At 40.9% G+C, this 11,085-nt stretch overlaps 2 protein-coding genes and 1 long non-coding RNA gene across 10 annotated transcripts in view; 1 reads left to right on the top strand and 2 right to left on the bottom strand.

Annotated features, from left to right (window-relative positions):
- Nucleotides 1–1,106: 1,106 nt before the first annotated feature.
- Nucleotides 1,107–3,490, bottom strand: hax1 (HCLS1 associated protein X-1). 2 transcript variants are annotated; one of them, XM_085148483.1, is made up of 7 exons: nucleotides 3,169–3,490; nucleotides 2,642–2,892; nucleotides 2,179–2,378; nucleotides 2,033–2,087; nucleotides 1,803–1,936; nucleotides 1,573–1,708; nucleotides 1,107–1,497 (listed from the first exon to the last, which is right to left on the bottom strand). In XM_085148483.1, exons 1-7 carry the CDS (start codon nucleotides 3,231–3,233, stop codon nucleotides 1,424–1,426), a joined length of 915 nt encoding a protein of 304 aa, XP_085004609.1. In that variant the 5' UTR covers nucleotides 3,234–3,490; the 3' UTR covers nucleotides 1,107–1,423. The 2 variants fall into 2 exon arrangements, with proteins under 2 accessions (XP_085004609.1, XP_085004610.1); XM_085148484.1 differs by having other exon boundaries at nucleotides 1,588–1,708; nucleotides 3,169–3,483.
- Nucleotides 2,357–5,437, top strand: LOC146493131 (uncharacterized). The gene is made up of 2 exons (XR_014871922.1): nucleotides 2,357–2,445; nucleotides 2,605–5,437. It is a non-coding gene; the product is annotated as an uncharacterized LOC146493131 (long non-coding RNA).
- Nucleotides 5,076–11,085, bottom strand: part of ubap2l (ubiquitin associated protein 2-like) — a 25,117-nt gene continuing 19,107 nt past the window's right edge. For 5 of the 7 annotated variants that reach the window (XM_085148468.1, XM_085148469.1, XM_085148470.1 and 2 more), the window contains 5 exons: nucleotides 10,824–10,929; nucleotides 9,502–9,627; nucleotides 7,348–7,415; nucleotides 7,024–7,218; nucleotides 5,076–6,434 (listed from right to left, as the gene is read on the bottom strand). In XM_085148468.1, the coding sequence (XP_085004594.1) occupies nucleotides 6,339–6,434; nucleotides 7,024–7,218; nucleotides 7,348–7,415; nucleotides 9,502–9,627; nucleotides 10,824–10,929 (591 nt within the window). In that variant the 3' untranslated portion in view covers nucleotides 5,076–6,338. The remainder of the gene's footprint in view (nucleotides 6,435–7,023; nucleotides 7,219–7,347; nucleotides 7,416–9,501; nucleotides 9,628–10,823; nucleotides 10,930–11,085) is intronic. The other 2 variants (XM_085148473.1, XM_085148474.1) reach the window with 1 other exon arrangement.

Here is an 11,085-nt window from a genome sequence, read left to right as displayed (position 1 = left end):
ATCATTTATTTCATTTGTTTACATATGCATCAATTTTCAATATAAAGTTAGTTGCTTTGTGTTGTTTTATTCTGTGTGATTAGAAAAAAGACAAACTATTGTCATTTGTTTTGCCAGTCCATTTTTCCTCTTGATTAAAATGTTAAAAAACAAAAGCATCTGTATTTCTATTTTATTCCTTTTAGCTTAAAACATTACCTTTAGTTTATATCCCTCTCTGGCTTTGAACACAGAAGCCCAACTAACTGCTTTTCAAACCCTCTGAGATTTTCACCAGTCAGATGAACCAAAAATTACTTTTTCCCACTGGCTGCACTGAGGTACAGTATAAAAAAAAATGCTAACTGCTACAGTCAAGATTAGACATATGGAGCCAGAGATTATTATAATAGGAACCATTTAAAGCAGGAGTGTCAGACAGAAGGCCTGGGCGGCTTAGAAAAATGTGGAGGGCATAGATGTAAAAAATGTTTCACTACAACAAAGTAACCGACAAACATTGAAATGTCAAAAAAAGTTTACATTTAGCACCGTCTGCTACAGAAATGTCTCTTTTTGTAACAGTAAAAAAATAAAAATAAAAATAAAAATAGCATTCAACTTTTTCTTTGAATTAAGAAAAACTTGTTTTATAATTACAGCACAGTCTGGGCGATGAGCTACCAGATGTGATTCTGTAATTTTAAAAGTTTACTTCTATTCATTTAAGCACAAACAATTGGACTGACAGATTTCTTTCATTTAAACAACAGCATTTCTTTATCGTGTTGACAAACTGACACAAACGGTTAAATGTGTAAGCTCCTTTAAATTAAGAGAAAGGGCAGCGTCACTGGTCCTTCTCACTCGAGGTTTAAATGAGCTGTACATGACGCGTGATAGAAATCGTGACCCTGTAGAGCCTGAACCACGAAATATTTGCCAGAAAATGAAACATTTATGGAACGTTGTGTCAATTTTTTAAAATTTCTATGAATTTTAAATTGTATCATATTTGATACAGCCAGCATTTTTTTTAAGTTCTGCTTAAAAGTATATTGTGCAGTTTTGTTTTTTGATCATGTAAAATCTGAAGACTGTTACTAACAAAAATATGAGCCAAACAATTTTGTACATATATTAAGAGTCTTTTATTTAATTCTTCACTCACTCACATCCACACAGGCTTGTCTACAGGACAATACAAAAATAAAATATGGAAACGTGAATTGTTCAGCGTCTCATGTGTCACCATCAATAGCTTTCAGGATCTGCAGCTTTGATCCTGCATGATCATTTTGGACTTCCAGTTTCATCTTAAATGAGCCAGCGAGAATTTATCCACCATATTCGTTTTGGCAAAGGAAGACATGAAACTATTTGTCCATACATTGGTATGTAATATAAATATGCCAGCTCACATCTCTAATAACTCCTTCACATTTTATTTAAAGCCTCCAAAGAACCTGGAGAATAATGAGCCATCATCCCGCAAGTTTGAGAAGCGGTGGGGATCACCTGGAAGAAAAGCAAAAATAAATACATGATTTTTTTGTGTGTGTGTGTCAGATAAACAATTCAAAGAACACACACCGGAGACAGGCTGACCTGGCAGCACGGGTCCATTCGACTGATCTGGTCCCCCAGAAATCCCAGAACCTCCCGAGCGAGTCACTGTGGTCTCCTCGTTGCCTTGGCCGTCTCTTACCGTACGCCTCTCCTCTACACTCTGACACACGCAAACGAAATGCTCATCAAAACTGAAACAAAACTATTAAAAGAATCACTATGAACGTATTAATACAGAATTAAGAAACACTCACCCCATCAGGCTTCACCACCTTAGTGACAGTGACAGACTGAAAGAAAGACCGAGTTCTGGGCTGGTTGGGTGCCTGACCAGCAGGTGGCGTCAGAAGCTGATCCAAGCCACCAGAGGACACAGCCGAGTCCAGATCTTGGGAGGATCAGGATGGGAATAGAAAATAAATTTGACACAATCTAAAAGAGCTTCCACTAAATTATCAAATAAAATGTAAATATCACCACCCACCTCTGTCACCTTTGTGCCCCTCCTCTGGAGTTTTGTGTCTCCAAATATCATTAAACTTTTAAACACACAATACAAAAATCTGAGTTAATATACAACCGCTTGTGTCGCAACAGAAACAAAGAAGGAGGAGTGAATATCTCCTTTACCCTGGAAAAAGGGGTCCGGCCATGAAATTCAGGTGACTCATAAGAAGGTCTGTGATCACCTCGGGGCTCTTTGGATCGTTGTTGTGTGTCGCTGTCAGGATATTTGAGCATAAAGTCTCTCAGAGGGTTTCCACCGGAGCTTCCTCGTCCTCTCTCTGCTCTGTCCTGAGACGGTGGTGGTGACATGATGTGGGGAACATCTAAAACACAAAAAGGGCAAAAGAGCAAACAGGTTAAACACAGAGGAGAGGAACATGTCGAGTTGTGGTAAGAATTTGAGTCTTCATGGGCATGGATGTCATGATTAACTTTGCGATTTTAATCATTTCTTTTTCCAGGGTGAAAAAATTGTACACCATACATCTTTACTGACACTTTTTATACTTGTTTGTTTTGTTTTTTTTGTTACATTTCATTAAAAACAAGCAACATGAAAACGGGGCTTGTGGGTCTGTTTTCATACCGAAGCGTCCAGACTCTGGATGTCCCTCCCAACGACCCAGCTGGGAGAATATCTCCTCCATCTCTCTGAGGACGTGGCCAAACATCGGGGGGTCCTGAATCCGCATCCCGTCCGGGCCAAAACTGAAGCCAAACCTCCAGGCGCTGTCAAATGGGTCCTGCTGCTCCCCACTGAACCCATCATAGTGGAATCCATCTTCATCATCTTCATCTTCATCGTCGTCATGAGTCATGGCATCGAAGAAAGGGTCCCTGATAGACGAAGAAACACAAATGTACAAACTTTGAAATTTCCCTTTGGTTTAGAAACTGCATTATAACATGCCACCAGCAAACAGACCTCAAAGTACTCAATCGTATTAACTCCGTGAGCATAAATAGCACCAAAATCTAGCTGAAGGACCCCTGTGGTTTTCCTGGCAGAAAACACTAATCTTGTCCCTGACATAGCTGCACGCAGAGAAAGTGTACTAAGTTCAGCTAGCTTAGCCGAGTGTACAGCTACGTACTCCGACGCCATAAACTCACCTCCGGCCACGATAATTGCCTCCGGGTACCCCGAAGAACCCGCGAAATAAATCAAAAACACTCATTTATCTGCAGCTTTGGTGGACACTTAAACCATAACTTAAAATGTGCAAGCAACGGACACCAACTGGAGAAACTCGCCAAGAAGTACTACAGCTGTCAACAGTGTCGTAAAGCGTTCTAGACGATTTATCATGACGCAATCTGTCGTAATGTTACTTTACCGTAAATGATAGATAAAACGGGCACTCGAAATAAAAGCGCACTGTTGAGATTCAGGCAACAGTACGGCCAACCACATTGAACCTCGAAGGGTACACCAGAATTAGACCACTACAGTTTGCATGGAGTCAACAAAAATGGACAACAGAAGATTGGATAAAAGTTGCCTTTCTGATAAGTCTCCATTTCAACTGCATATTTGGATGGTAGGGTGAGAATTTGGTATTGACAACAGAAAGCTTGGAACCATTTTATATCAGTGGTTCAGGCTGCTGCTGGTGGTTGGCACACTTTGGTCCCCTTAGTACAATTTAAACACAGCCTTCTTGAGTATTGCTGCTTCCAACCGGATAACAGGCCAAGTCACACAGCTCATGCACCTTAAACTGGCTTCTTGAACATGACAATGAGTTTTTAAAATCAGCCTCCACGGTCGGCAGATCTCAATCCGATGGAGCACCTTTGGGATCCAGTGGAACATCGTGGATGTGCAGCATGGATATCTTCTGCAGCTGTGTGATGCTATCATGTCAAAGGGGACCAAAATCTCTGAGGAATGTTTCCAGTGCCATGAAAAAAATTAAGCAGTTATGAAGCCCCCCTTCATAACAGTACAATCTGCTGCTAGCAAGGCGTAACTGGTAAGTGTATATGGGTCATATATATCTCATGAAATCAGAGTATAATACAATTATGCCAAATTGGATCAGAGCTCATTTAGAGAGAACATTTACAGCTTTTAGTATTTTATTTTTTTATTTCTATGCTCCAATACAGAAGCTTTGCATGATTCAGAGTTTAAGAAATCCAATTTATGCTACGTCTAACTTCATCCAGTGGTGGAAATCAAGCCCACTCATTGAGAGCCCAATGTCTTCTGACTGGCTGCAACTCACTTGGCTTCTAAAAACATAAGCCAGTGCTTGCAAGGTGTAATCACATATTGAAAAAAAAAAAAATCATACTAAGCTGACATGAGCTTGGCACAAGAAACCTAATAGAGACCAAGTGTTTACTGACTCAGGCTTCAGACTGCTCTAAAGTAAAATTTAGCTGCGTTTAATACAGTAAAAGACCTCAATTCAACAGAGCACCTTTGGGATGCATTTACTGGCATTTAAAAGTACAGTTCTGTCTCTGATGTGCCTGCTAGAAAGGTACCAAGATGCATATCTAGAGGGGGTAGAAAATATATCATGGAGAAACATAAACTGCTAAAGTGTAACCAAGACAGATTGAGGGTAAAATGTACAAACAGAAACCCCCCGAACCAATACCAACCAATGCCGCACATTACATGGCCAGAAAATGTGTGATGTAGTTATAAGTTTGGAGTTTCATTTGGTACTCTTGACATCCTGGAGATTGTTGTGACTGAGCCCACTAACAGAAACCAACTGGAACGCCTCCAGAGGTTTCAGTTCTACCCAACACTTCATCCATGAACTGCTTGTACTGAATGACAGTGAAGAAGAGATGCTGCAGTATTTAAATGCCACATGAGAAATGTAGTTTCTTAAAAAGACATTCACATCCAAAATGATGAAAATGTCTTTTTCTTGTTTATTTACTTAATATTTATATATTTTTACAAAATAAAAAAAAAACAAAAACAAAGCTAACAAGTCTGCAAGGATTTAAGAAGGAAAAGAAGAAAGCCATCGAACAAACAGGGACTACAGTACTTGTTTTTTTTTATATATGTACAAGACAAGTTTATCCATTTAAACTTTTTTTTTTTTTTTTTAAAACGCACAGTACAAAAAGAAAAAAAAAATCACTGACAAAAAAAAAAAAGAAAAAACCCATAGTACAATTCTGTCCATCAGTATTCAATGCTGCAGATTTCCTTACAATGTTGGGGGGACAGGTGGCGGGGCAGGGAGGGCCTCAGAAACAAAATTATTCACACTGGAAGGCAGACTGGGTGTGTATTGGCCTTGGAAATCATTCTCATCTTTCAAAATAAGAGGGGCCTTATGAAATATTTATAATTAATGGGAAAAGTTACTGTACAAGTGTTGGATAATGAAAAAACAAAAACAAATCCTGTGCTAGGCAAAAAAAACAAAAATAAAACAAAAACCCAAGCACAGTATGCAACCATGGCCCCCCGTGTGTACAAACATGCACGCAGTCACATGACAAACACACTTTTTCCTCACAGTCAAAGCCAGTGAGCTTGCTTATATGTCTTTATATATAATATATCTATATTCGGTAAAAAATAAACTTCACAACTCTACCAATTTATAGAATTGTTTCTGCAAACTTAAAATGACATAAAAAAACAAAACAAAAACAAAAAAAACCCAAAACATAAAAAAGTCAACGGCAAATTATTGTGTTTGGAAATTGTTCAGGAGGGAAGAATTTCCGTCAAAATTAAGTAACAGGGAGTTGAGGGTCTGAAATACAAAACCAGCCTGCCCCCACCCCCTTTTAGAGATTACTTCATTCCTCCCCTTCAGTTGGGAAAAAAAATGGGAAAAGACAAAAAAAAAAAAAGACCATACAGGAAATGTTCATTCTTTTAGAAAAACAGTTCTATGTTACAAGTGAAAGGAAAAAAATGTTGGGGGGGGGGGGGGGGGGGGGGTAAGGGGCGGGAAGATTAATACGATACAAATTCCCAACACTTAGTATTTCACCCTCTTGATGGTTTGCTTCTATCACCTTTTATCTCCGATCGTCCCTCACTTTTAAAGCCCCTCCTGCCCCTCCCACCCATCCATCCATGCATCATTAACAGTGCTCGTTCTCTCAGCACAGCACCTCCTCTGACCGCGGTCAGAGCTGTGGGAGTGCTGGGCCAAGAGACTGGAGGGAAATCTTTGCAGGAGGAAGCGGGGATTTATACGTGGAGACTTATTTGCCGAAGGAGTGAAGAGCCTCCCACCCCTCCCAGCTTTTTGACACTGCGCGGGGTGGGGTCCCGTGAGTGGATGTTAGTTTGCCCCCCAGCTGTAGCTGTTGTACGCCGACTTGTTGATCTGAGACTTCTGTTGGATGGAGGCGTTCTGGCTGCGCTGTCCAGTGCCGCTCTGTGGAGGAGAGTCACAAAGTTCATCAGTGAGCTGCCGCCTCGTGCCATGTGTTTACCTAAAAGCAGCACAGCTAATGTCACGGTGAAACCACAAACACTTAATGAACTTGCCAACAAATCTTTTATAGGCAATTCACTAGATTTGTATTACTACTTATAACAGTCTGACTGCATGATGCTCAAGTGCTACTTCATTTATTTTGAATGTGCTTTATCAAAAAGACTGGAAGTTGTCGACTAGTTAACAGCCTGAATATAAAAGATGGAGCTACAGTGATGTCACCCACTCATTTTTCAGCGTTGACCATAAATTTTGGTCAAGCCGACCCGATCTCAGGCTCTAAAGCTGTCGCTGCATTGGTCACAACTCGGGGAAACTGATGTCGACACACTTCCATCTTTTACTTTCAGTCTATGCATTTTTGAGCTCATTCAGACTGTTGATCATTACTATTTGACTCACTGGGTGGAGTTACCTTGTCAACAAATAATGCCTGTATATTTTTTTTTCTTAAAAAAAAAATAAATAAAATAAAATAAAATCACATGACCTCAAATATGTAAGCATTTATATATACACACTGCACCTGTCCGTCTTGCTGCAGGTGGTGGTGCAGAATCTGAGAGTGGGGTTGTTGGTGTGGTGTCAGGATATGCATGAATGGAGCTGGAGCGTAGCCGGCAGCAGCAGGAGGGTTGATGGGGCCCCCGCTGCCCAGCGCAGAGGGCAGGCTGAATGATGCGGCTGGCGTCCCGGCGTGGAAGCCCTGCTTCTCAAACGACTGCAGGGGACCAGGAAGAAGAATAATCAGTTTGGCCACTATAGTGTTTTTTTGTTTGTTTGTTTGCTGCTACAAGACAAGCAGAAGCATATCCTGTGAGTAAATATTTCTGTTCTATTCTGTAGTTACCTGCGTCTTTGTGTAAACAGACCCTGAAATATCTGGTACTCCTGTGTTGCTTGATGTCACAGAGACTCCTGCAGAGAGGGGGAAACGACACAAACTGAGCTCATTAACTGTTAAACCGAATATGTTACAGTAACCACCCACGTGGTTACGCTCTGATTCTAACCAGCACAGATGCTACTGGGTCGATGGACAAGAAGGAAATGAATATATAGACATTATCTATGAGGGGAAAAAAAAAATCAAAATTATAAAAGAATACTGGGAAATTCCAAGTATGAACATCTATGTGAGCACGAGTCCATAGATGATTTCAGCAGAATTTCCCTTTAGTGACGACGGCAAAGAGACTGAGGAGATGAAGAAGGATGAGATGAACAGGAAGAGGAATCAGAGAAAGATGGTGTAGCTGAGTGTATGTTTCAGGTTTTGGTCTTACTGTTGCTCTGACACTTCCTTTTTAACCCTCTATGATATCAGCTTACCAAAAAAAAGAAGAGACTCTGGATATTAAACAAAATGCTAGTCCCGTCCCAGTTTTCTAATTCCAGATGATTTATTTTCAAACATTTTCAGAGAAAATTATCCAAATATAACTGGTGACAATCATGTGCTTCTTTGCTTTGTCTTGTATGAAAATATAATTAATGATTTTGGATTTTTGACATCTGATCAGAAAAAACAAGATGACAATCTGCACAACAAAGGATAAGATTTTTTTTTTCTGTCCATTTGTTGTTGTTTTTTCCATTTTCCCCTTTTATGTCCCCAAAATAGTAACACTCAAAAGATGGTCAGTACAGTGCATCTCTATTCTGAAGACACAGCTTTAGTAACCAGATGTGCATTTTCATCATTTTGTAAATTATACTTGTCAAAAAAAAAAAAAAAAAAAAAAAAAAAAAAAAAAATTTAACAGACTAATAAAAATAAAATACATCACTTAGTTCTCTTTAACAGAAGTCAATGAATGAATGATTAAAGATAGGTTTCTCAGATATTTTGCTCTGAAGTCTTGGCACTGCTGGAAAGCAGAAGAATCTTGTATACAAGTGATATTAAATGTTTCTGTCATTTTTTCTGCAGATAACACAAGTGATGTATTTTTAAACTTTTGTTTTGCTTTTAAGCTGCTAATGAAACTGTCAGCTAGAGAGACGCTCAACCTTATGAGACTCCGTTAATCTGAAAGCACTCATTTCAGCCCTGTGTTGTGTGGAAGCTTCACAGAAATGTGTTAAAATCCTGAGTGTCCAAACACTTTTACACTGACAAGTTGCATGTTTAACGAGACGCTCGCTAAATGCAGCATTTCTTGCTTCGTACACTTACAAGGTAATAAAGGGTTTTTTTTTTAAATCCAGAACAAATAAGTCATTAATGAAATCTATCACAACTCCTGCAGAAATGACAGATTTCCCTTTGAGCGAGTGACCGATGTCATCCGTTGTATCCACTGTCATCATACTGTCATCTAATTAGGTAAGGCTGAACTTCAACACTCCAATAATGGCCAGTGATGTTCAAAGACATGAGCAGAACTTCCTATGTACCAGGTTTGGTTCAGTGCACACAGTTTTGACAAAACATTTCAGTCACACATGGCATTATTCTGACCAATCACCAGTGCTACAGATTATTTTGTTGCCCTCTTTGTCCTTGGTTGCAAACTACGACCCTCGCAGGACAGCAAACTCTTTACTTTGGAGACGGACACACCAGCAATGAGAACATGAGTGAAGAGCAAGCAACACAGGGGAAAATGGGAAGGCATCAACCAGAGTAACTCACAATCACTTTGTAGAAGCCCAATAATGTTAATACGACCTTTTAAAAAAAAAAAAAAAAAAACTCCAAACACAGTGTAGCTGTTTTACATAGAAGTACATTGGAGTGATGATGAGTTACCCTGGCAGAAAACGGGTAAAGAAATGCAAACAGGGCTTGTAAAAGAGGCAGGCTGCACTGGACTATCTGAAAGCACATGTAGTGTGACAGGTCTTCCTGCAGGCACCAGCAATGAGGCAAGGGAACGAGAGCAAAGAGGGGGGAGAAGGATGGTTGGTGACACAAGGAGGAAGACGGGAGGGACAGGGTTGGTTTTTTTCTCTCTCTCTCTCTCGCTTTAGGTTTAATTTGGCATGTGGCGGCACTCACCGACTCCAGGCCCGGTGACAGAGCTGGCTGGCTTGTTTTGTGCAGAAGCAGCAGCGGCCACGGCAGTGCCGTATCCGCCCTTACAGAAATCCCCACTCCCTGAAGCCTGGCCCACATCCTCATAGCCTGCAACAGTCAGACACACAGCCGCAGCCCACAGCATTAGACACACCAGGCAGGGGAAGCAGACCTGCCTCAGATGGCATCTGCAAATGATTCATAGCGTTTTGTTTGAAAATTGGACCACATGGACAGGTTTTACCAAGTTGGGACAATGCAGACGGTATCAAGTTCCCTCCGCTGTAACAACCAGAACTTTGATACCAACTGCAGCGTCTGTGTGGCAAAACCTGTCCGTCCGGTACAACAAGCAGGTCAGAATCAACGCTGACATCATTTGCAGGTACCATCTGACCCAAGTCTGAGGGGGAGGAGGTGAGGGAAGTGAGGGGGCAGGCAGGGCGTGTGTATGGGGGTGGAGAGTGAGCTTGAGTTGGGTAATGGCAGAAAGCAGCAGATGGTGCAGCTTAGAACAAATAGGTTTTCCACATGTTGTGACTAAAGGCAGATACCGAGTGATGAATAAAGTATGTTAACTAAAGCCTCAGTGAAGTGATTGGATAGAATATATAAAAAAAACAAAGGTGAAAGAATATCGTCTCAAATGTCAGTCTTTGGGAAAAATAGGAAGATGTTGGCTTCATGTGTTGATGTGTTCAACATGAAGGTGTGTGCAGGCGAGGTGGTGGATAGTAAAGCTCCTGGGCAAACTGCATTCTGAGATGAGCAAAGCAAGCCATGGAAAAAAGCGAGAAACCCATAATCTAACCCTGTTCGTTTGTAAACTGGTACAGCCAGATGCCACTTTTAAAGCCCCTTATCCCTTTCTGTTTAGACAGCATATACTTGATCTAAAGACGCCCTTTAATAAAAGTGACATAAGATGCATTCTTGTTGTTAGAGAAGAATTACTCAGGCATTTTCCTCACGTGTACAGGCACTGAAACTGTATGAGATGCAGATGCGTTTTCTGACACACCAAACCATGTTCTGGTCATGAAAACATTAAACTTTCACGTCAACATCCGGGTCACAAGAATGATTCATAAACCATGAGCAAGTGTCTTGACACAAGCATAACAAAGGCCATTACACGAGCGCCATGTTTATGCTTGCAGATGTTGCAGCGCTCGAATGAAATACGCACTCCACTGATGGGAAATCAATGGGCTCATTGTGAGAATCGGCACAGAGTCATCGGTGTCCAAGTATACTAGCACAACCCCATAAACATGCCGTTTCAACATTATTTAGGCTCTCACCAGTGCTGTATCCATGGGAACCATAGCCACTAGCCTGTTGAAAGGGTGTGGCCGAGGCATTGACGCCGACATTCACACCGTGCTGTTTTGACGAGGTAGGAGCCACCTGGACGGGCGGGGGGAAAAAATAGAGAGTCAAGAGGTCAGCAAAGGAAAATGTGAAAAGTTCACAATCATGGTGGTGAAACACACATTCAGGTTCTGATAATGCATTTTTTTAAACTGCTTAAATCGCTCTCATATTGCCACCAGAGGAAAGGCT

This window comes from Neolamprologus multifasciatus, chromosome 22 (assembly GCF_963576455.1).
Source record: "Neolamprologus multifasciatus chromosome 22, fNeoMul1.2, whole genome shotgun sequence".
NCBI lineage: Eukaryota > Metazoa > Chordata > Actinopteri > Cichliformes > Cichlidae > Neolamprologus > Neolamprologus multifasciatus.
This window is presented reverse-complemented; position numbering and strand designations above follow the sequence as displayed.